The sequence below is a fragment of the Pithys albifrons genome, chromosome 3, assembly GCF_047495875.1.
Source record: "Pithys albifrons albifrons isolate INPA30051 chromosome 3, PitAlb_v1, whole genome shotgun sequence".
NCBI lineage: Eukaryota > Metazoa > Chordata > Aves > Passeriformes > Thamnophilidae > Pithys > Pithys albifrons.
This window is the reverse complement of record NC_092460.1, coordinates 59,325,201-59,351,779: the sequence shown is the minus strand read 5'-3', so window position 1 is coordinate 59,351,779 and position 26,579 is coordinate 59,325,201. Positions and strand designations below refer to the sequence as shown.

At 34.4% G+C, this 26,579-nt stretch overlaps 1 protein-coding gene across 3 annotated transcripts in view; it reads left to right on the top strand.

Annotated features, from left to right (window-relative positions):
- Positions 1-26,579, top strand: part of LRRIQ1 (leucine rich repeats and IQ motif containing 1) — a 104,845-nt gene that overhangs the window by 6,235 nt on the left and 72,031 nt on the right. For all 3 annotated transcript variants that reach the window (XR_011697263.1, XM_071549946.1, XM_071549947.1), the window contains exons 7-15: positions 927-1,001; positions 1,177-2,379; positions 3,171-3,323; positions 4,523-4,673; positions 8,576-8,769; positions 9,670-9,797; positions 15,822-15,895; positions 16,196-16,289; positions 20,171-20,344. Coding sequence is in view for 2 of the 3 variants with exons in the window: in XM_071549946.1 (XP_071406047.1) it covers positions 927-1,001; positions 1,177-2,379; positions 3,171-3,323; positions 4,523-4,673; positions 8,576-8,769; positions 9,670-9,797; positions 15,822-15,895; positions 16,196-16,289; positions 20,171-20,344 (2,246 nt within the window). In the remaining variant the exon portion in view is untranslated. The remainder of the gene's footprint in view (positions 1-926; positions 1,002-1,176; positions 2,380-3,170; positions 3,324-4,522; positions 4,674-8,575; positions 8,770-9,669; positions 9,798-15,821; positions 15,896-16,195; positions 16,290-20,170; positions 20,345-26,579) is intronic.

The window sequence follows — 26,579 nt, the reverse complement described above, 5'->3', positions numbered from 1 at the left end:
ATTTTTGGATGTAGAATAGCTTTTTTTCTCTAGACCAAGTTGGGCATGGCTGCATTTAGACACTTCAGTATTGCTGTTGCTACAGCACTCTTTTTGGAGATGAGAGATAGAGACAAGATAGGACCTAGATGTCTAGTTTCCTGTTGTCTGAACAGCATGCTTCTGAATATCTATGAAAAACAGTGCTTAGAAACCTGGGACATTTAATGCTCCAAACTGGAAGTGCTAGTTTGCTTATTCCTTCTTCATATCCTTCTCTATATTTGATTTGGCTGAAACTGATACATACCTTGGTTCCACCAGGAATTATGTGGTTCTAGATCAGCCTCTTTTTTTTAGTTAATTACTGTCTGCTAACGTTTCACATGTAATTCCAAATAGTGTGGATTTCTTTTTTCTGTTTGAGACTATACTGGGCAAAGAGGGACGTGCTATTTATTTGCAAATAGTGAGACAGTAGACTTGAACTTTCATTTTTCATGAAAAAAATTTCTTTAGCTTTCCTGAAAAAAATTGCCATTCAAAAGATTTTGATATTATCAGTATATACCAGTGCAATTAAAGGGAGACTGTTCATGCTACTGTTCAGATATGTTTCTGTTATCTACCTGCACTTTGAATGGTTTCTGAAGTGTAGTTTTCATCTTTAATAGTAGTACAGAATTTGGAGAGAAAGGTGGCAGTTTTTGGGTCAGTACCAAGATGCTGACTCTGAAGGTATGCATGGCTCAGTACATGACCGAATCTGCATTACTGATGCAAGTGTCCTGTCATTTATTTTTATCCACACACTGCTGAGTTTCTCATTTAAATTTAAACATTCACAAAAGTGGATTATTGGAAAGTCAAAAGATAGGCGAGATTGGAGAGTGGGTGTTTTGTGTTGTTCCTGGTTTTGTACAATATTCATATGTTCACTTGTGCAGAAACAGCAAGCTGCGATAGAAGATGAGCTACGGAAAGAAAAAAAAGCTTGGCAAGACAAAATGATGCAACATGAGGTAAGGTAACAATGAGCTTTGGTCAAAAGACTGTGAGATTGCTGTCATATGTTTGAGAATAAATGTTATCCTGGATCAGTTAATATACCAGATTCTGTTTACTAATGATAAATATGTACCAACACCTGTCCCATTTTACAAGAAGTTAAAGTCTATCCTAATTGTTTTGGCCTAGGAACTGATCATGAAGCTACAGTTGCAAATGGAAGAGGAGAAAAAGGCCTTGGAAGAGCAGAAAGCAAAAGAAAGACAACAACTGGCTGAAAAACAGAATATAGCCGCTGTGAAAATTCAAGCTAGGTTTAGATCATTTTTAGTCCAAAAAAAATATGCTCCCATTTTAAAAGAATGGAAATATGAAATGAAAAAGAAGCAGAAAATACTAGAAGAAATAGAGAGAGAAGTGAAAGAAAGAGAGGAAAAACTGAAGAGGCAAATGGAAGAAAATAGGCTAAAAAGACAAGAGGCAAAAAAGAGACAAGAACTTGAAAGACAAGAATATTTGGAACAGGTGAGGAGGCATAAAGAATATGAGAAAAAGAAAGAAAGCCTGAGGCTGGAAAGAGAAAAACAACTGCAAATAAAAAAAGAAGAACAAAGAAAGCTAGGAGAAAAAAATGCAAAAGTTGTGATGAGTGAAAATGGAGAAAATGAAAAGGAAAAAATAAGAAATGATAATCAGACAGAAAATGCAAAAATAATAGAAGAACAGAAGAAAGAACTAAATGAGCAAGGAGAGGAACAAAAACATGTTGAAATGATGGATGAGGCTAATAATTGGATGATTCCAGCAGAAAGAAATGTGACACCAACACCAAGTATGTTAGGCTCTGAGAAGGAACACTCTTCTCAAGCAAATAATGAGAACACATACATGAATTCAGGAACACAAGTAGAAGAAATTTGCTCACAAACTAGATATCTTAATGAATCTCCAAATAGTCATACTTCAAAGGATGAATCTCTTTACTTTGGAGCTAATGACATGGTAGAAAATGAGGCAAGAGGCATATGCAGCAGTCCACTAAATGTCCAACCAATTGCTAGTAATATAGATGTTAAAGATCAGTATTGTCGGTGTGAAACAGTGAAGAAAACTGTGTTTCTAATGGAAAATACTAATGAGGAAGGCAGAGACACCCGGGACAGAATTAAAGATGTAACAGAGTCTTCCAGTAAACTGATTTTTGCTGATGATATTGAAAAGAAGAGAATAGACTGGATGAACACATGTAAATCTTGGTCTAAAATATATGAAGAAAATCAAAGAAAGCAAGCAACTGTAAAAAAACGACCAAGGAAAAGTTCAGTTAGCAAGATGCCTCCATTAAGTATAGAAAAGATAATTCATGGTGGCCCTTGGAGTACCTTGCAGCAGGTAACTATACGGAAGATTTGGAACGGACTGGGAAGCCATACTACCACTTTTTTTTCTTTTTAATTTGGTATGTCAACAGAAGGCTATTTTGGAAGAGAATGAGGTTGTTGATCAGAATATAGATCTGGTGAGACTTCCTGTGCCCAAGCGCAGAATAAGGGCAATGACAATGACTTGAATTCCTCTAAGTGCCGAGGAGCAGACTGGCGTGGTATTAGTCTTCAGATGATTGATAGTATTTTAAGCCTGTGAAAGTCAAGAGCTCCTATTGTCTGCTAAATTTACAAGGTTTTGTATGAAGGCCCACATTTCAACTCCTACTCTGCTAGCCCCTTCAAAGGTTTGAGAGGGCTAGTCTCTTCTAGAAGCAAGACATTACTGATCAGTGTATAGGTGGTGTTCCCAGGACTTATTTTTCTTACCACTTGCTAACTCATCACTGTATGCTTGGTCTCTGCTCTCATCTTCCTGTCCACTCTGAGATGACATACTGGACTATACACACTTTTAATCTGAACTATTTTTTGCTGTTCTTTTACGCTTATTATTTATTATTTATGATACTGTGATAATTGTTTTCCTACTACCTTCTCCCATTCAACAGATCAAACCCACCACTTCTATCCTTTTCTCTATGCAAAGATTGCCATTAGTTGCTTGCATTTTCTAAAGCATTAGTAGATTGCAGTTTTGGTCTCTTTTTTTATCTTAAAGAAAATTATGATCATGTGACATTGTACAATGAATGTTCAATATAAAAAATAATTTTACTTTTTAATAAATGCATCTAGGTCACAATACTTACGCTTGAAGATTTGCCAGCTTGTAGCCTCTCAACGTTATCTGAGTGTTCAAATCTTCAAGTTTTGACCCTGAGGCGCTGTGGACTAGTTACACTGGAAGGACTAAGTAGCTGCAGAGACCTAAAGTATATCAATGTGGAGGTACCAGGGATATTTGATTCTTTATTGTAACATGGGGATAACTGCCTGGTGTGCTTTAGTTGTTTATGTAGTTGTATCCAACTGAATATATAACTTTTTAGTGCCTTAAAAGCATAGGAATATCAACCAAATACTCCCAAATGTGAACAAAGTTATACCAGCAGATTTATCATGTGTATAACAAAAACCTACATGAACCTACATGCTGCAAATTAATCAACCTGTACTAGGAAAATATCAGTCTAGGATGAGCATTAGTATGGCACAGTGATAGATCTCCTTTACCTCGGTCTCTCTGATTCATGAGTGTGCAGATGCTGTTCACCACACCAGGTGCTCAGCTTGAACAGGAATAGGTAGAAGGAAGAGTTCTTTGCAATACAAACCTTGAATATTAATTAAAATTGCATATATTATTGCATATTACATATATGCTCAAGGAACAGCACAGTGAGTTACACTAGAGGCATAATATCTAGGTATTCAGTACTGCATAGTGTCTTACATAGCCTTGTGTCATGCCTAAAGAAAACTTTTTCCCTGTGATTCATCTTCATTCCAGACCTGACAATTTATGTGAAACAGCTATGTACAAATTTTTAATTTCACGTTTTAACAACACTTAATTCACAACAAGAAGAAAAGACCAGGCAAAGTAACTAGTGAAATAGAAATTTGACAAAGCATGATTAAAATGGCCTGGGGAAGGGGATGTTAAAACATTAAGATCTCTTGAGGGAAGAATATTAGCTTAGAACAGTGTTAATGTTTGTGAACAAAATATCTCTAAATGCAGACATTCACTATTAGTAAATAGGATTCCAGCAAAATTACAATGGTCTTCATTAGTGTCTAGTAAATTTGGTGGCTTCCTTGCAGTTTTCAGTTCAGTCTCCCATGATTTGGGAAGCTAGGAAACCATATATAGAAAAGACTACTCTGTCCTTAACTTTTTTGGTTTAACTTCTGGACATTTTCAGAACCAGAATGAAGTTCAAGATGTATTTTTGTGCTATTCCAGCAGAACACAAAAGGCAGTTTCTATGACTCATCATTTTGTTTTCCTAATAGATAAAAAGGATGCCCTTACTCCTAGGTAGAAGTTTAGGACAAAGATAAGCAATGATGTCAGACTGCCATATTTTTACTGCTATTTCACTTCAGATGCTATTTAATATGTTCATTTTCTTTCATTGCAGGAGAACAACATTCAGATAATTGACTGTGAAAATCTAGAAAATCTCCGCATTCTCATTCTGAATAAAAACCATCTTCCATCAGTTTATGGCTTAGATGGCTGCAAAAATCTTCAAAATCTTGAACTTTCCAACAACAGAATCACTCGAATTGGTAAGGAAGTGATTCAATAACAATATTTATGTATAACATAACAGTAACATACTGTATAACAATATTTATGCAGTTTATATTCAAAATTATGTTCCCCTTGGATTCAGAGCTAGTCAGCTGCTAAGTTCAGGGAGAGCAAGGAGACAGAAAAAACCTGTATTTTAAAGCATACTAAACTGCACCTTTATTTCTAGCATGGCCTACCTTTTGCCATGTATTCCATCTACTGGGTCATGTAACTATTGTCAGCCAAAAAGTATTAAAATCTTTCTGGAAAAGCCACTAATTATGTGCACTAACTTAGCTGGAATATGTGAGAAGTCCAAGTTCAGTTTATCTACAGACATAATGAATGTAAAGCCTAACGTTGTGATTGCAGAGAATTTCAGTGTGTTCTCAAGTGACACAATAAGTACTTACATAGACATCATATTGCCTGTCAGTCTGCTGGACAGCAGGAAAATAATTTAAAACAATTATTAAGCTGATAAGGCATTTATATAAAGAAATAGTGTCCACTGTTAAAAAAAAATAAGACTGAAACACTGTGAACATGGATAATGTTATAGATGTAGAGGCTGTAATGTTGATATTTTCAATATTTTTGCTAATATGCACAAATGTTAGTATTCATGAAGATAGCTAAGAATAAAAGTGCTAGGATATCAATATTTACTGTAAAAGCATATCAGTACCCTAATGAGGTAAAAATAAAATGCTTAAAAATCTTCATCTGTATCCTTGTGGCATATATTGCTTGATAAGATTCTAATTCAGATTTATCTCATTTGATAAAAACGTCTGTAAGTGTACTGTAAGAATGACATAGTATTAGTGGGTGACATTTAAGAATATGGCACCTGTGTGGAGTGTAGTATCTTTGTACAGGCCAAGTGGAGTAAAATCCTCTTGTACTGATGTTGTCTTTTATGCAGTGCACTGCTACAGTTACTGAGCCTCTGACAAACTTAAGTGGGTAAATAAATGTTTGCAAAAATCATCTTGGAACCTGTTTTTCTCCTCTCCAGAATTGCTTTGAGGATGTTTGGTTAAAACAGATGTATAATACAGGATTTATTTCATACAATAACTTATTAGTTGTGAGTAGTTGCATAGAATACACAAAAATGGATTTATGGGTTTTAAGAATTGAGCATATCCCTCCCATCTGTAAATCTTGCAGAATGTCCCCTAGAAATTTTGGAAGCTGCAGTACAATGCAGTAAGTCTTGTTTAGGTTTGTAATACTTAAGTTTTAAGAACTTACAGTAGGAAACTTCTAGCATAATATGATTCTTTGTATTCTCTTTTTTTTTCCCCTCATTGAAATATAGCATCAGTAGGGGGAAAATTAGAGTTGCCAGAAACCCCTTAAAAATGGCACTAAAGAATGCATGATCACAAATTAAGTAATTGTGACAGTTATGCACTGAAGTTCAGTACATATGTTTATATTTGGAAGATGAATGCTTTATTTAAAAATCTTCTTACATGAAAAGTAGCATTTTGACTGGAATTGTTGAATATGCTTCTGTAGGGTGTCTATATTGACATGGCATGTTGCCTAAAATCTGGCAGCTGGAAGAATAGCGATGCATAACCACGGATAATTGTAAATGCTGCTTTAGATCTACTCTTTTTACAGCAGCACAAAGAGGATTTTTTTTTTGCTAAACACCTTTCAGTTTTGATTTTGTTCTTTAAGGTTTATTATGTGTTTTTTTCATATTTATATCCACTATCAGCTTTTACTTAGATCGTTCACCTCTTCACGCATAGAAGTGACTTCAGAACTGCATCAGTAGCTAACAGACTCCAGATGCACTTTGCAAATTGTTAAGAGCTCCTTATATAAAGGCTCCCCTCAAATCTTGCTGAAACCGTATGTTTGTCAACAAAATGGTTTTCCCATACACTGCTATAGCTGTTCTTTGTTGTATCATATGTAAAACATCTTCTGGAAATTTGCAAAGGACCTTCATGCTTATATTTAACTTTGCATGTGGGCAAAAAAACCCACTTTAAAATACCATCTGTTTGTATTACATTATTCTCTCTTCTACGTTTTTCTATTGGAGTACGTTTGATAATTCCAGAATACAACATTCCAATGTTGTATGTAGCATTGGCATGTCTGTTCTGAATGACACCTGGATGAGGAGAAGATGTAAAATGGATGCTTTGTGCCTCATGCAGAATAGGAAATTTCCAGATACTGTGTTACCTCCTTGCCTTTTCTTGCTGTCTGTGCAGTCTCTCCTCTCTGTTCCACTCCAGACTCAAGCAGTGCTTTTACGATTTCCAGTACTGCTGTGCTGTAACTGAAAAGTGGAGATTGAAGGCCTTGCTCCTATGAGGAAATCTTGGGAGCTGTTAACATACTCTGTAACAAAAGTGTTTTGAAACCACTAGATGGTGCTGCTTCTTTATTTTTCTCCAAGTATAAAAGTAAAATACTGGATAGGATCTTGCAGTTAGGATAGTATGTCATGGGCATGTTTGAAATTCTTTCAGAATAATTAAAGGTTTGTATATTTATTTCCTAAAGCACAGTTTTGTAGTTACATTATAGGACATTTTTGTTAGGATTTAGGATGATATCATTTAGACAATTGTATTCTTTTTACTAGGTGCTATCCATTTTTAAACTAAAATGATTTGAAGGCCTATGTTTGAGATTTATAAAATGTACTACTAGTTTTGCTATTTATTTTTTACTTCAGTTTTTTCCTTGTCATTTTTGTTTTCATTTTGGAGTCCTCTTCTGTATTTTCAATACTCTGTGGTGCAAACTAATCTCTGGTTTCATGATCCAGTTTGTTTTCAGAGGGCAATCACGAAGAAATTTGCTGCTGTAAAGCTCTCCCAGCTTCATTTTGGGAACTTGGGAAGTTTTGGGTGAGATAAAGATCAGACAATTTCCTCAAATAATCCTGTGAAAAATACATGAAAGAAAAGTAATACCAGAAATTTCTAATTTTAGATACGTTTTGTAAAACGTGTCCCTTCAAAGCAATTTTACTACAGAGATAGTGAAAAGCTTCTTGGATCTCTAGCAACTAAGATGCATCAGTGCCATTGCAGAACATCTGGCACCTGTGAGACCAGGGAAAGACAGAGTGATTTTGCTGTTGCAGGAGGATGATTTGGGTAACATTCTGTGAAAGAAACATGCTGATAGGAACCCTTTCCTTTTGGATGGAGATCACACACATTTTTGCTCTTTAGACTAACTGGCAGGAGTAAAATTGTTGAGAATGTAATGGCTATAGTAGTACAGCTTAATTCCTAAAGGCACTAAATTTTCTTTTAAAATTTCTTAATTAAAAATATTTTATGACATAATTCCTAAACCAAGATGAACTTTAATAATAGAGGCAGTGTTGTCCTAAGTTTTAACGTATTTTTTTTCCTAACCTTGGTGATACATTGAAAAAAACCACCTTTAAAAAAAGAAATAATGAACATTAACTTTTAAACATAGCGTTTTCATTCTGAAGGATGATTTTAAGAGGGCTAATAGTATTCACAGAGTTCAGAGCAATTATAAAGTGGTTAAAGCGTAGTAAATACAGTTTATCACCAAAAGAATGTTCTCATCCAACAGAAGTACAAAAGTGGTTATGACCTGTTATTATTGATTGATTAACAGGATCAGAAATTTGTGAACTGCATGCATTGTATATTTCATAGGGTCAAAATACAGTAATTCTTTTTAAACCTTATAGAGAACTAATATTGATTGTTACTACAGGCAATATACAGAAAGTTCAAAGGTTTTTTTAGGACTTGAAAAACGAAAAACCAGGTTGTAGTTTCTTTGTGGCTTTGGTTGGACTCGATGATCTCAGAGTTCTTTTCCAACCCAATCGATTCTATGATTCTAAATCTTTAATTTTCAGGTGGTCTGGAGTCACTGAAAAATCTTCAGCAACTAATTGTGGACCATAATCAGTTAATCAGCACAAAGGGTCTTTGTGAGGTGCCTACTCTCATTTACCTAGACTGCTCTTTTAATCATCTCACACAAGTTGAAGACATTGAGAATTGTGGCTTACTTCAAGTTCTGAAGTTGCAAGGCAATAATCTCCAGGAGGTAAAAGAGTGGTAAAATTTAGTGGTTCTTGTACATACATCTTTGTTAACAGCCATATTTTTCAGCATTCCTATCATGTATTCTTTGATTGGTGTGGGATTTTTCATGCTCTTAGGTAACCTTTTTTCTTCCCTTCTTAGTGGGAAATTTTTCAGATACACAAATGGCTAACAGTCAAATATTTTCTTACTCCTAAGTACTTGAAAAATGAGCCCCTCAGTAATTGTGGTTCCTCCTTCATGTATAGCATCTCGTCTTCAGTTTTTATTGTATGATTCTGATTTTTCTTTAAAATGTAACAAAAATATTATTATCCTTACTGATACATAATGTGATAAAATCATTGTATCAGTCTGATAATAATGATGTAATTTTCATTACATGTAGGTAATTACTTATTATCATTATTTATATGTAATGATAATAATATTATTATCAGCCTGATAATAATCAGGCTGCTTTGATATATGCTAATTCTCCAAAACTCAAAATTCTTTTTGAAGCATTTAAAATAGGAAAATTGTTTCCTAACTGTACGCTCAATCATAGTTACTGACAATTATACTCTTACGAATTCAAAAGAGGAAAAGCATTGTCAGTAGGTAGCAAATAACTGCATTAATGAAATAGTAAGACTGTGCCTCTTGAGCTCTTGATTTTTTTTAATTAATTTATAATGACTATTCAAACTTGGTAGAAGACGTTAAAAAATACTTATCACCTGATATGTAGAGATCATGTGTGACAACTGGTTCATACATAGTAAGGATATAACGCATATGTCCAGATTGTGAGTTTTGCTTGTATTCAGTAATGATTTCTGAAAGGCATCTGGTAAGCATTCCATTGTTGTTTCTCAGATTTATATTATTTCTAAATAATAATCTCTTTTCTGTTTAGCTTCCAAGACTGGAAAATCATGTTCTCCTAAGAGAACTATATTTGGATGACAATAGCATTACTGCTGTGAGAATGCTTTCTTCATACTGGTTGCCTCTATTGCAGATTCTTTTTCTATCTCAAAATAGGTAAGCAAGAAACCTTCTACTCACAAAACTGACAAAAAGGAATTTACTAACATAACACTTGTCTGAAAATTATTATTCTCAGTATGGCTGAAATTTCTCTATCTTTGAGATATTCTTTGAAAATAAGTGGTTGGCCTGTACTTACATTGGCTACCTCTAGCTGAAAGAACTTGAAACAACATTAACTATGAAACTAATTTTTTTCTTTCAGATGTTATGTGAAAATAATTTTTGAGCACTGTGGCCCTGTTAAAACCATGGACGGTTGTTCTTTTCTTTCTTTAGCAATTGTTTCTAGAATATATATGTCAAACTTCTATTTCACAGCTGGCTTATTCAAAACAGACTTTGAAGGCTAAGTGCAAGTACTAGAGTGAGAAAGGACAAATAACCATGTTCTTTACATACGTATGTCTATGCCCTCTAAAACAAGTTTATTTGCTTTAATTTTTCACTCTTATGGTTCAGTTTGAAAGGTATAAAAATAAAAAGGATCAAGGCAAGAGGCATAAAACTAGGTCTTGCACTGAAGTACTCTCTAATTAGCTTTCTGTTTGTTTTCTAAGCTATTCTGTACATCTTTAGAGTGACCAGATATCTTGAAGTCAAAATTTATAATTTTCCCCATCCCCTTTTCTCAATTTAAATTCTGCTAAAAATATTATGAAATATTTATTATCATTTACAATGGGTTAGAAGGAAAATTAATTTTTAATTAATATTCATTATTTTTCTATACTGTAATCATTTTGTTCTGAACAAGACTGATCTCAGCTAAACAAATAGAATATACTCTGTTACATACCATATGCAGAATATACACTCTAAACAAGTCACTTTACTCTCCTGTTAGTGAAGAGATGTTATTAAAGGTTGTTTCATCTGCCATTTTTAGCTGTTTGCTTTAAGACTAATCATGCCCTACAAGTGCCGTTCATTTTTCTTGGCTATTAACAGAGACAAAATGACCAGCTCATATGTAGGTGTATGCATTTAAACTGATGAATCCTGTCCAAATGACATATATGACATATTCCTGACATCAGGATTCAGCAGAGCCAATTGCATCTGGAAGCCTGTGGGAGAAAAGATCTGTAAGAATGAATCCTGTTCCTATAAGGAATGTCCTTCATGAAAAATTAGTATTATTTAAGTATATAAAACCAATATTTTTATATAACTCTTCAATCATTTTCATATCATCTATAGTGAAGTACTTATGTATTTATGTAGATTCTCATATGTAAATATAATACCTATAGAATGTAATATTCAAATTTCTGCCTGGGCTTTTAGGGTTTGTGATTTTTTTTTTCTCTTAGTAATTCTTTTAGAGTTTGGAGAAGGTGCCTCCTGCCTGTGATTAACAAGAGCATTATTTGTTAAATGTTAAATTTTGAATCACACTTATTGATTTAATTCATCTTGTTTAATTTTTTTTTCCCTTGTCCTCTTTAGGTTTTCTGTGGAACACACCATAATATGGCTCTGTATTCCTGTAGTTTTCTCTTCTTCCTCCAGTGTAGCTGTCCTGTAATAAAGTGTTTGCAAAACTCCTTGGAGACCTCATGGACCTACTAGGGACCAAAGAGCACAATCTCAAGCTTAGCTTGAATGCTGCCCTGGATCTAGGTTGTGCTTGACTGGCCATGTAGATGTGCCTTAACTCACTTGCCTGTCCCATATTCTTACAGTTTTTAATGTCCCTTATAATGCTTCCTCAGTTTTCCATTTGCCAAGCCAAGATGCAGTGTTTGATCCACTGAGTTTCTTCTGCTGGACTGGGAGTAAGCACATATTTTTGCATCAACTGGCTGGATGTACTGAAAATAAACATACATCTCCTCCCCAACCAGTTCCCTTTCTTCCCTTGATGTATCTATACCTTACCTCAAATCTTTGTGACAGACAGGACAAGATAGCCTGAAATTCATATTAAAAGCCTCAAAATTCCTGGCATTTCAGTAGCCTGCTCTGGTACACTAATTTTATGTACACTTATAAGCAGGTCCATATGTGTGCGCTATACCGTAAGTAACTTGATGTTCTGTAGAAACAGTGAGTGTAATGGAATAAGCTGTTGACATAAAAGCTGTTTCTTTTCTTTTATCCTACAGTTAGTGGAGTTTTGTGAATTTTTTCCAAGTGTGCAGTGAGTGCCATTTCCTTTTTACTGTTCGCAGGAAGCCCATGTAATGGTAACACTCTGTATTCTTTCTAAAAGTGAAGTACTGTGAAAATTCTTACACTAGTTTGCAGGACTTTTTTATTCCTGAGATGCTCTATCTGCATCACAAACCAGAAATTGCCAAAGATAAAACTCCAAATATTAATTGTTTTTAAACCTACCATCTAATAAGGAATTAATAACAGGTAGTGATTAACTCCTTTAAATATGAAAATGAAACCTATTTCACCACCTCTGCTTTCACATACAAAACATATTCTTGATCAATGTGTAATTGGCCAAAGTCAACAATGAATATTCTTTTGATATGGTTACTGCAGAACTGGGACTGTGAAGATCCTTGCTCTATTTTATAGCAACTGGAGAACACAACTGTTAAATTTAGTTTTAAAAAGGTACATTTCTTTATTCTTCTGTTGTGGATAATGATTTAAGTGTAGGAGAGAAAAAACCTTGTCCTTGCAACTAAAATTGATGAATAATTAATAAGTGTTAAAACTTCATGTAGCACTTATATTTTCATGTAATACACTCAGTTATGTAGCTTGCTTGTTAATGTCTTTTTCATTTAAAAGTTTGACAGTGAGACATTAAATCAATGTGCTATTCAGGTAGCCATTTCTTTTCAACTTCAAAATAGTCAAAATCCCTTAACATTTCTGTTTTGGTATGGGATTAATGGAACAAAGTTCTTTTTTTTTTTGTTATCTTTGGCTTTTCATTAAGATAAGTGAGATAAATAAAACTTTAATGTTTAAAAATTGCAGTGATCTGCAAAAATTCCTCTTTTTTTGGGGAAACTGGTTCAGCCAGAATCAAATTTGCTGTAGACTTGTTGCTTCCATGTTTTTGCAACTAAATACATACTGTTTCTAAAATACTTATGTTATAAATGCTAAAAAGTCAGTTCAGTTCATTATTAGCACATATTTTTCTCTCTAACTAAATATGTGGGGAATTCTGTTTTTAACCTAATTTCTCAGATGTAAGAGATGAGCTCACTGTGATTGCAAGCAACAATGTTTTTAGATTTGACCACTTTTCCATAGTTATCAGAATAAATGAAATGTCATTGGATGTTAAAATAAACAGTCATGAAGAAGCTAGGATATCATTCTAGGGATTTTTTTATATGTATTTTTCAGTAATTCTTTGCTGGTGATAAATTTATCTCTAAGTATGTGGCATCTTGGGTAATATACCTGATGTACTGCCTTCTGGAGTATTCAAGAAGCAAGTGGCTGACAGGTTTCCTATATTCTATGTGATTGCTAGACATAAATATGGTGAATATTGCAACCCAAACTATTTTTAATTTAAACAATGAAAAAGAAATATGGGCTTAACCTAAAGGTCTAGATTAAGATAAATTTATTTATTTTACCTTCCTTCCTGCTAACTGCTTGTTAACATAAATGATAATTTTTCTGGGGAAAAGCAGATGCACAGCAGGATTTAGACCACCTTGCACAGTAACTCCTATTTGTGTTTAGAAATCTTTATTTTCTCTGATGCATACTTGCAACTATTCTTAAATATTGTTTTCTGACATAGAGTTTATCTAGTTTATGTGACTGTGACCTGTTCTACTGGAGCCTTAAATGGGAGCAGAAAGAGGAAGCTATAGCTTGCTTCTTTGTGAATATCTTTTACTTTTGTGTCTTCTTTGTAATTTATATCTCTCTTATGCCCAAGGCTAATGTGACAAGGTCAAGTAGTATTGAGTTTTCAGTAATGTCCTTTGTCTTTCTGGTTTGAATTTACTTACGAAAAAAATTAACAAAGAATGTCAGTAAAGGGAAAGCTATAGAATGACGGGGAAATGTTTTAACTCTCCTAATGCCACTGTCAGACAAGGACAGTCCAGTAGACAATTTCTAATTCACAACAGCGTATACTGATAAAGATCCAGAGCACTCACTCAGTATAAATAAAACCCCCCGGCATTATCTTTTGTCCCTTATGCAAGATATGACATTTATTTCCTTAGATATTTCTGAATATGTGAATCTATAGTCTGAGTCAGTCAGTTTCAGGTTTTGCAGCCATACTGCTAAACCAGTAATATATATGATGATGTTTGTGTCAAATATTAAATATATTTATGTACTATTCACTGATCATGAAAATTTGTAGCACTGCGTACAGATCTACTTGTAAGGCTTTATGCTTTTTTAGTGTTGTTAATCCTTCTTCATATTTATTTGATTCCATGGCAAACTTCCATGGCAGGAAGGTAGCAGAACTAAGTAGGGTTAGAACCAGAACAACTTTACAATGTAGTTTGAGAAAGAAATGCAAGTATAGTGACATGTACTCAATGGTCTTCATATCAATTTCTCTGAATTTACTCTTAAAATGTTATGGTGATGTATAGAAATAGTTGTCAAGCGAATGTGGAAATTATTTTTTTTCTGTTTTGCATTTGGTTATGTTTTCAGTAAAATTAAAGAGTCTGCAACCAACATTGGTCCATAATCAGTCTACCAGAGTGAAATTCAGCTCTGCCTTTCAGCTATGAAGCCTGTGCTGGAAACACAACATGGTCACACAGTTTAGCAACTAATAAGTACTTTTGGCTCAGAACAATTTTAAGTTTATGGAGTGAGTGGGTTTCATTTTTTTGGAGGGTCATGTTTCTGACAAAAAGAATTCCAACATACCTTTCAAAGGCACTACACCCTCAGAAAATACTACTTTCTGTGAAAATTAGCATTCACAAACGGACCACATGCATTGCTATTTCTGTTACCTTTCTTTATGCTGGAGTCTTGTCCTTACACGGATGAAATATGTTACCTAAACCTGTATATCTTTTAAAAAGGTGCAGTTGATGTAGTGTGTGCTCATACATAAATATTCATGGTTTAGTTGATGATTGGGGTTTCTTGCATCTTGACTTTAACTTTTCCTGTTGCTTTCATAAATAAAAATAAACTTTAATCTAAGTGGTAATATTTGGCAATAGTCTGGCAACTGAGTGAACCATTCAACATTCTTGCACGAAAAAAAGTTTGTTAGTAAAGAAACTTGAGTAACACTGGGCATTCCTTCTTTAGTAATAGCATATCTTACAGTTCCAAATCTTTTATATAGCTAAATGTCAGCCAGTTTCTTTACATTTACTCTTCAATATTACAAATAAGAATTTTTTCCTATCTCTAGTACTGCTTTGCTGCTTTATTACACAAGAAAAGCTCTGATAATGCAAGAAGAGCAATTCCATAGCTGTCTTTATAACTAGCATCTGTTTGACACCATCTTACAGAAGAAGTAAGACAGAGGATGCACTAAAAATGTATTACAGGACAGTGCAACCTTGACCTGTTGAAAACAATACAACTGTGACAACAATTTTGTTAGTTTTAGGATCCCAGAAGTAATGTACTGAGTGGAGAAGAGAAAGGAACTGAAAAGAAGTTTTAACAATGAGAAATAAAGGAAGGGAAAGGAGGACAAGCAGCTTTTATTTCTCCATAATCAGGACCTTCTGTCAATTGCCTTCTAGTTATGGAGCCTCAAGAAAAGCCAGTTGAATTGTATAAATTTTAAAAGATTTCAGATCTTCATCACTAAATGCCAGAAAGAAAATTAAATATGTACCAGATAAAACAAAACATTAAGGAGAAAATATTAAAAAATTTGCTACTGAGAAGACTAAGAACTACTTCCAAATTAAAATTTGAGTAATTGGTTCTAGCACCTTGGATAGCAAAATGAGCATTTTCTTCTGTAAATAAATAAATTGTCATAACTATAAAAGATTCTGGTGCCTTCCTGTTTATGAACTGCTGTTTTATTTAATTTTAAAAAATCTTTTTCTGTTTTGTTCTCAGATTAACTGAGCTCGTGCCTTTAAATTCATTTGTATCTTTGGAAAAGCTGGATATCAAAAATAACTGCTTGTCAGGTGAGTTGTGTAAAAATACCATAAAGCGCTATCCAAAGAATTTCTTGTTAATTTATAAACTATTTCTAGTTAAATTATGAACTATTTTGAATGGGATTGTTCCCATGTATTTATAAGATACATTTATACCGAAAATATATACATATTTTCCAAACACAAATGTTATAGATAGTAATTATAACTGTATTGTACAGGTAACAGTATTGTTGGGTACATTTTACTTTCATCTAAGATTTTGTGAGAAATTATATAGTTTTGCATTCAAATTTATATTTGGTTCTGTTTCCTACTATAACACAGATCTTAAAGATGTCCTTACATGGTTAAGTGGCTGTCATAAACTGAAGGAGTTGTCATTCAGTGGAAATCCTCTTCTCCAAGAAAGGAACTGGAGGTAGGAAAATAAATTAATGTGAGAAATTAAAAAAATCAAAATCAGACAAAAAAATGGTGTATGTATGTTAGTTAAATCATAGAAATACTACCACAGAGTATGAACAATCTTGCTGATGTGACAGGTTTTACAGCAGTTAGAGAATAATCCCTGTAACAGTAGCTAGAGAAGGGGTCATGTTTATTAGCAGAAGAAAGTGAATGGTCAGAATGAATGGTTGATTTTTCCTTAGTAGTTGAGGCTTAGCCTGTTTTGTCGTTCTTAGAATCCCCTATCTTTACATCAGAAATTAATAGCTCTTATAATTAAGAAAGAGATGTGAAAATAATGCTGTCCTTTGCCCCTCAGTGGTGTATAATACTGAAATAATGATCTGAAAAATCAACATGCTCATCCTAGAGTATGTAATATATCTATGTGGAAAAATGGATAGGGTAGAAAAGAAACTTGACATATGAAAAGATATGCAGTTAGTAGAATCCCTGAAATGAGTAGTTATGATAGGATTGTTAACCCTAGGAATAAAATGGTACATGAATAAGTTTGGGGTTTTTTGTTGCTTTTTGTATATTGGACACAGTAACCAAGGTTTGGTCTCATCAGTGCTGAGCACAGGGAAGGATCATTGCCTTGGTCCAGCTGGCCACACTGTTTCTGACACAGGCCAGGATGCCACTGTCCTTTGCCACCTGGGCACACTGCTGGCTCATGTTCAGCCAGCTGCTGACCAGCACCCACAGGCCCTTTTCCACTGCAACCTTCCAACCATATTTGCCCAAAGCTGTAGCACTGCTTAGGGTTGTTGTGACTCAAGTGCAGGACCAGCACTTTGCCTTATTGAACCTCATTCCATTGACCTCAGCCCATCAATCCAGCCTGTCCAGATCCCTCTGCAGAGCCTTCATACCCTCCAGCAGATCATTACATCTGTCCCATGTGATGTTGTCTGAGAACTTAGTGAGGGTGTACTTGATCCCCTCATCTAGTCCATCGGTAAAGATATTAAACAGGACTGGGCCAATACTGAGCCTTGGGAAACCCCACTAGGGACGGGCTGCCAACTGGCTTTAGCACTATTTGCCAGTTGATGTCTCCTGGTTTCTTGATAATTACATGATCTGAAAACCCATTCATGGGCCAGTGCCATGAAGACTTAAAGCTGTCTGAGAGAATTGCTCAGCAAAAGTGCAGTAATGTTTTTTAATTTAAGGTGTTCTTTCATCTTGTTTGGAATTAATACTTCATAGTCGACATGACTTCAAGAGCAGACTGACAAGTTGGAAATTAGATTTTAGATTTTTAGGTGATGTTCCAGAATACATGTGTTGAAAAGGTAGAGTATCTATTAGTGAACTCTTACTATACTTAACATTAAATGTAGAAAGAAGCATTTAATAAGTAAGAATTTAAATAATTGCCAATGCTTTCAGCTAAGGAAATCAAGTGTTTGCCTAGGAAAGTGTTAACATAATAGAATGTCTGAGGAAATGAAATGAGACACAACAGTTGGACTTTCATTTTTGGTGTAATTAAAACAAGTGACAGATATTTTATTAGAAAAATATGAATCTTTTTTAAGCTTAGTAATTTTGAAGAATCACCAAAATTGTTAGTTGTATAAGTCAGTTAAAGGTAAGTCTTTACACTGCAATGTTACACAAAAATGTGTTTAGATAAATTCTCTTCACATTTGCTGTATTAGATTGCTTAGTGTAATGAGTACAAAGTTTGTGATATGTGTGTGTTTTGGAGTGTGTGTTGCATTAAGAGAAAAAAAAGAAAATGAAACTACCCTTATATTTTTTCCATTTGAAGATTTCCATACAAATTTATGATTAGTATTCTAGTAGAAAAACAACTATTTAAAACTTTCAGTTGTAAATGTTTGAGTAGTTTAAAAGATACCTGTATAAGTACATTCTTGATTGATTTGTTTGTTTTTTAATTAAGAGACTTATTTGCACTCCCATGGTTCCTGCAGGTAACTTCATTAATAAAATTCCATGACTCTGACAATGTTTTAAATTCCCATTTGCATTGTTTTAATTCCCACTATTTTACAGAACTAAATCTTACTTCACTTGTAACCTGGAGGGAAAAGCTTTCTGAATTTCATTTTAACTGTAAGAACTGACACTTAACCAAATAGAGCTTTTATGATTAGACAAGATTCATTTGTCTAAAGGATTTGAAGTATGGAATACTTAGAATATGGATTTGCTGAATACACCATTGACTGTAACTTCAGGCAATATGTTCCAGTGAACTTTACATAACCTCTTGATACCAGCAAAGGAATTAGTTGTAAAATTTCACAATCAGTTTTGTACTTTCATGTCCACCCAGTGATAACACCAACAAAAGTGAAGTAGTAAGAAATTTCTTTTTAAAAATTAAACCCTAGGATCAGTTTGAGCACTCTTAGGGGAATATGTTTCAATGCTGTAATGATTAATAGAACCTCTTAAGTGACAGAATATTCACCAGGACGTTTTCACTAAATGTAATGTTTACTCAGCCCTTCACCAGGAGAAACCCATCTGGAAAAACTAGTGATGAGATCCCATAGCTCTAAGACACAATACTTTCAACATCAATCAACTTTGATATGGCACTTTTTTGGTAATTTCTAACCAATTTTGGTAATTTCTCTGTATATGTTCAGGAACTGTTGATCTAAACCCATTATTATTTTCCCAATGTACTTCAGACAGTCTTAGCCCTCATTAATGGGCAGTAGAGAAGTTTTCTATTTGCAAGAAAACTAGTATTCTATTCTAATGAGTTATTTGTAATATTATAACTCAGTCATAGAAAACTAATATTTTATTCCATTGAGTTATTTGGAATATTATAACTCAGTCATAGAAAATTTATCTAGTTTAAAACTTAGTGTATGTTGTCTGAGCTGAGTAGTAGTTCTTTACCTTCAGAGGAAATAGCCAGGGAGTTTTGAAATTTTGAAAACCGTATTATCTTTTTTAGCAGTAGGGGGATTTACAGCCCACAATAAGTATTCTTTCAAGAGTCCTTAAATGTTACTTTAAAATGACTTAATGAAAATATTCAGTTTTAATGTATTGATTTAAATAAATTTGCTATCTCCAAACTTTAAAAAAATTTGATCTGGTACAAGAAATATGTAAAACAAGGTTCTAGTATTTGATTACATTTCACAAAAACCTAAAGCAGCCACTTTTTTTTTCTTTTTTTTTGTTTGGGTAGGTAAGTTTCTCCTACATCAGTGGCCCCAACTCTCCTTTTTATAGCAAGGAAGGGTCATCTCTACTCTCATTGCTGTCACTGGCCCAAATTCAGTATTTCAAAAGTGGATTCTTTTTCCTGCCAGTCATATTGTATATCATGCCACTGTATGTGGTATATGCAAATGATAAAGGCAGCAGAACTGACAAGATTCAGTATTTTGTGTAGTTTTAAAAATTAGACTTTTTAATGTGTCAACAAAATCATTTCTGTGCTTAATCCTGTGATTTAGTTTTCTATGTTGCCTGCCAATCAAACCCATTACAGGTACCTATGCACATGTGCATCAAATTTTCCTGTTAAGTTTTGTGTAGGTAAAATTCTAGCTCTTTTGAATTGAGAACATTGTCATTGACTTTTCTGGTGTCAGTATTTGAGCAGTGCTTTTTATGCCAACAAAATATTAAGAAGTCTTGCCATGTTCTGTGTTTGAGTTCTGTAGTTTTTTAAATGTAAAGTTTTAGTTAGTATGTTAACATATGAAGTAAGGAGAAATATGTACAAATCCTTAGAGGCTATCTTCATGTTCTGTCTTTTTATGTGATTGTATCAATAGAATAGGTTTTATTGCATAAGAATTTTTTTGTAGAACTAATTATGACTTTTTTTTTCCTAAGGTCTTCTTTGTTTAAGGTCCTTCCTAGTTTACAGTCTCTTGATGGTGAAGCCCTAACTTATACTTTACCCATGACTGAAAGAATTAAAGAATCAGAATTAAGAACTTTCCTGGAACTTTGTCAAGTTCAAATTGAAGAAAATATTCAACTGAAAAAACAGGCTGCTGAATTGGAGTATGTATTCATGAGAATATAAATTGCATTCAGAAATATGTTTTGATGTATTCTTAGTGAAGTTCTTGGTGTCTTATGAATTTTACTTAGTACTTTTTCCTGGAAATATATTATCAAAAGAAAGAGAATCATTGACTTCAGAGAAAACTCTATTTTCAACAGATATTAGGGTATTTGGGCCTTGAGTTTTGTTTCCTTAAGTTTGGTTCAAAACCTGCTGTTGGTAGTAGCTGAATGAATCTGTGCACTCAACATAGCATGGTGCTATGCAGGATTACTAGCTTAAATCCTGAAAGTTTTATAATTTTATTGACATGATTTCCACTGTTAATCAAATCTAGTTTTGCTATTGGTGCAATATGCTCTATTTTTCTTTCTGAGTTTGGTTTCCATATGTATATTATTCACATTCTAAATCCTTGCAAAAATTTTGACCTCTCTTAAGGTAGTGCATCAAATGGATCTGTTTGCTGGTCTTTGATTTTGTCATACTTACTACCTTTATTACCATTAGTTGTCCAGTGACTTCAGCTTAGACCATGCAAGGAGTAATTTATCACTAATACCTGCTATCTTTTAATTGTTTTGTAATATCCAAATAGTTCAAGCTTTCCAAATAGCTCAAGCTTCTCATGTTTCTGCACTTGATAATATTGCATGTTTCTTTCTTTCATAGTTGCTTTTATTTTCCTATCAGGTTCACAATATCCTTATAGTCCTTTTAATATCCAATTTGTCTATTTCGAAAGATAGTTTTCTTGATTCTGCCAGGTACCGAACATTATCCCAGAGCAAGTGAAGTATGTGATATTTGACAGTATTTTAGTGTGCACTTGGCTTTGCATACTCTGTTGGTTCAGGAAAACTATGTACATTTTTTTCAGAATCCAGTTGTTTTGTATACTGTGCCTGTATACTGTGCTGTCTTGTTGCTACCTAAAAGTTTATTACTGTGGTGTATTGTTGGCTTTTACTAAGTTGCAATAAAATCGTCATAGCTCAGAACCAGATTAATTTGAAACAAGGTTTGTATTAAGAATTAGATTGAAATTAATTTGGGAGAATTACATAGTGCAGTTTTCTATGACACATGTAATGTATAGATATCTCATAAAACTCATATATTTCTCCTTTAAACCACCAAGATATGTCATCTCCACTTCTGTGATTTTTGGCTTCCATTTTGCAGACTGGGAGCTGATGCTTCCTAATCTATTTACCACCTTGACATGGTGTACTTTTCTTTCTTTTTCTTAAAGGGAAAAAAGAAGAGGAAAAAAAATCAAATAAAACTCTCCTTTATGTTTGAGAAAATCTTACCTTGTTTGATTTATAGGACTATTTTCATCATTATCCAATGCAAAAAAAATGCTAGTCTATAATTAGGATATGACTTGTGACAGAACAGTAGTAGAGTCTAAGGACCTATATTCCCCATGCCTTTCTGCAAAATGGTAAAAAATGGGAGAGAAAGATGATATTCATAAAATTTAATGGGTTTTTTTAACCCTGGTCTGCAGGAATAGATATAAATAAGAAAGATAAATAAGAAACTTAATGGGTAGTCAGACTCAGACCATCCATTAATTATTAATAGTTAAAAGGCTCATGCTACTTTCTACGGGCTGACTTGTACTTCTAACATCTTTTATCAAAGACCAGGAGCAGGAGATGCTTGCAGATCCCAAATATTTGGAGGCAATTGTTTGCATTCCTGAAAGGAGAGCTACCAGGACACAGACAAGCTGGGGAGACAGGTCAACAGGGCCTTGTAAATTCAACAAGGACAGGTGCAAAGTTCTTTACCTAGGAAAGAGGTAAAGAAATGAGGCCTTTTGCCCTCTCCCAGGCACTTGCTCAGTGGAAGAGAGAAGGTCTTGACAGTCCAAGCACTGTTTAGCAAAGCATTAATCTTTTATCAATACAGTTTTGGTCACAAAACTAAAACACAGCACCATATGGACACCTGTAATGAGAATTAATTCATCCCAGTCAGAGTCAGTGCCACTAGACATAAAGGAAAAACCTTATCACTGTTGGGACAGTGAGGAAATGTAACAGGCTGCCCAGAGAGGTTGTGCTGTCTCATTCTTGGAGATTTTCAAAACCTGACTGGATAAAGCCCTAAGCAACCTGGTCTGATCTGAGAGCTAAACATGCTTTAGAGCAGAAAGTTGGACTAGAGACCTGCTGAGGTTCCTTCAATTGAGAATTTTTATATGATTCTGTGTAAGTTTTGTTGGAAAGAGCCTGCAGATGTTTGAGAAGAACAGCAGTGGAAAGAGGAGATTATGTAAACATATCTTCTTTCCTGAATATATGGTTTGGGTGGAGAAGGGGAGGGCAGAGAGGAGAGAGGGTTGTGATATTTTTGAGATTTTGAAAATTCATTCACAATCTTTTAAATTGGCAATTTTGACATGATTGAAACATCTTATATAAAATTTAGTCTTAAAATGAATTTCTTGTGTTTTAAAGCCCTCTATATTTTATTTTGACTGAAGTAAAATTTATGGATGACTTGAAAACCATTGAAAACTGCAGTTTAGAAAAGGAACTCTAAACAACTTGTTTGTATATAAGCCTTAACAGCATAGCTATTATAGTACATATTGCAATACTTTGACTGAATTAATTTGACATTGCTAAAGAACAGGCCAACAATAGAGTGAAGTTCTGTCTGTTTCCCATCTTGCTAAGTTATAAGCCCCTGTAGGTGCGACCTCAAGTATGTAAACTGCCAAAAGTAATCACTGCTTGCTTCCCTAATCCATGTTTCATGCACCACTGCTGCCCAGTTAAATTCTCGGTGCTATTTTTTTTAAACTTCTCTGGTTTTGCCATGACTAATAATAAAACTTATTTTAAAATTGAATTTCTCTATTCTAATAAATGTTTGCTGTGACATATTCTTTAGATGACTTGTACTAAGTAATAATATCAAAAATAATAGGACACCTTGGTCACAACAATTTCCTTTCAGTCATGAGATATGCAGATGTCTGGCTAGTGGAACTTGAACTTCCTAAATACTGTATGTATAATACAGTAAAAATGACAGGAATTTCATAAAGTGTTTTGCAAAGACAGAACATGTAAATAGTGACCTCTTTCATATGTTTGTAAGGGACTTTTTTAGGCTGCAGTTGAACATCAGTAATGATGCTTATAGAAGCTTCTCTGAAGACAAATTAGGTTTTACCACACTATTGCAAACAAAAGCTCACATAAATTGGGGTGTATTATTTGACTTTTCCATGTATCATAATTATGAAAATCACCATAGAACCACAAAGGGAAAAACATGATATTAAGCAAAGTTTTAACTAGCACACAAATTAGCACATGAAGAGGTTTGTGATAATTTAGCTGCAATGGCCATGAGAAAACTGCTGTTCCTGATTAGAACTGGCTTGTTTTTCCACTGTCCCTTTTGCCTCTGAGAGATTTGTTCTGCTGACTTTTCTAGACTTACTGTCTCATTCTGACAAAATTATGCTCTTTGAATAACCTGGCAGTCATTGCAGATGTGACTGCAGTAGGAAATTCTATACAAAGTGTGTCAGCTCTATAAGCAAGCTTCTGCTGCCACTTTAAGCTTTCTAAAAAGCAATACTTTGGCTAGTTTAAACTGCACTGAAAGGCCTTTAAGAATTAGTAACTTGTTGTTTTCCATATCTGTTAAGTGAGCCTGTGCATGGACCCTAATGCATCCTAGGCACTGCCAGTGGGCTTTTAGTCCTCTCCACCTCTACTTCTCCCTTCCTGCATGGTCTAAATTAACCAAGGCAGTGATGGATACTCTTAGTGGATTGATGTGAGGATGGAAGTTGCAACAGTCATTAATAAATGCCTGACTTACATTTCCAAATAGATTAAAATCTGATTCTAATGCTTTTATCTTTCCTCCAAGTCGCTGGAAAATGCTAGAAAAAAATAGAGAGGTATCTGTTTTATATAAAAAGCTACAGGTAGCTTTCTGCTATTAGCATTTCTTTGTGAAAATAATATCTTGGTCTTTAGGTAATATAAAGGCTACTAACATAGTGCATGTATACATTGTGACAAAACACCCATTCCTTCCTCTTTTGCTTATTACCCCTTTCTCCCACTGCAAAAGCAGTGCATCCTTTGTGGTTATGTTAAAATTTGCACGTGGCATAAATTACTTTCACTTGTTAGGATCAAAATAAAGCTCATGGGTAGCCAGGCATCCATTGACCATAAAGGAATGCACTAGAAGCCATAAAAATGTTGCTGTAGCAGGACCACCATATTCATCTCCATTTCATTACACATTAAACAGGCAGACACTATGGATGCTGGTGCTTCCATTTCTTGTTTTCCCTAGATGCCAATTTATGCTTAAAACCGTGGTTGTATCATAACCAAGAAGCAATTCCAGATTTATTATGACCAGACCCATTCACCTATATATAATATAGGTAAAGGTCTGAAAGGCAAGCAGCAAATTTACATTAACTTGAGGCAATACTATGGTATCAAATGTCTTAATACTGTCATATTACTTACTTTGTCTTCTCTCTTTCCTTGTATATGTTTTTTCTGTGAAAGAAGTAAACCAGTCCTGTGTATTTTCAATTACAGCAGCCTCCTTTCTGTGGTTTGAACAAGCAATTGTCAGGAGCAGGCCTGTGGTATCAAGAATGCAGGGCTATTGAGGCACTGAGAAAGTTGCACTGCATTAACAGGATACCTTAAATCCCTGTTCTCCTAAGGGAACCACAAGCTGACTGCTGCCTAGTAATCAGGCACCATCATAATACTTGTTGTCTGTGCGTTGGAGCTTCACCTCTCCAGAACACCAAATGCAGCTTTCAAGCGACTTCATTGTTCATAACTCTCTGGAATGTCACTTCAGCTTCCCCTTTAATTTATTGAAACTTAAGCTGATCTGACTGCCTAAAAGGAAGGCCACTGATACAGAGAGCAGCCTAAAAGTCCTTCAAGATCAATGTATAGATGCAAATTGCCAAGGAATGTATCAGCTGGGAGAAGGTACATGCCCAAGTGACAAGACTGTATTTTGCAGCTACTGCTTGGAAAAACTGCCCAAAGAGCAGCCTCTGTGAAAAAAAGTAACTAATGATCCCTGGTGACCACAGAATTACTCCCTGCCTGAATTTTCAATTGCCGTCTACCTCCCCTCCCATTTCTGCTTGGCATTTTTGTAGCCACTGGAAGGATGAAAACAGCTGCTTGATATACCCCTGCACCTGTCAAAGAAGAGAATGCACAACTATCCTACTTGATTCCCTGTTAGGATGGTTTGTTTGTCTTTTTGGTTTTTTTGGTGGTTTTTTGAGAATGAACATGGGTACTCGGGATATGCTGTTCATGCAAAAGTTTATTTTGCCCAATATGTAAAACATTCCAGGGTTTTTTCAATATTTTAATTTCAAATAAACAAGAAAATAGGGCAAAGCAAAAGAAAAAGACAGTTGGGCACAGACTTCTTTTTTTCATTTTTTTTCTTTTTTTCTGTCTTCTCACTGTCACACGTTTTGTAGAAATTTGGTAATGATCTTGTACCAAAATTTAGCTTTTTTAATACTTTAACTGATTCAATGTATTTAACTAAAGTATTTAGCTAATGCTTTAAGTATTTTCTGTTGAAGGAATTGTGATTCTTACTATATAGTGTGTTAGATCCTTAAGCAAATGTGCAGCTATTGCACAAGGACTTTTGTCCTGAGCTGTGTGGATTTGGCTTCCAATTTAGCCATTCAGATTTTATCCTATAGCACTGAAGTTGCACTAACAGTAAGACCTTCTAAGATCTGGATAATTATGTTCTTTGCTGAACTTCATTGGAGTATATAATTATAATGGTAATGAGTTTTCACAGTTAAACCTTAAAAAAGTTTCACCTTTCAAGAGTGATGAACAAGAAGGAAAATTTTGTTTATAACTGTAGTTTTAGAGCCTGATTTTTCCAGACTCACAAAAAAATTGATTTTTTTTAAGTTTATGTTCCTCTGAAAGCAGCACTACATTACAGATCCCTGCATCTAACTATGCTATTGAAGAAAAATGTTTTCTTGATTTCAGAAGTACCTGCTACCCAATACAATGGACAAACACCATCCAAAGTACAGAGTGCCATCTGAATCTGTAACAATTAATTCATATTTACTCTTGCTCATCATATACAGAGTGTATCACAAAGAACTAGTGAGAGCCAGACTTCACAGATCGGTGTTTCAGTCTAGAA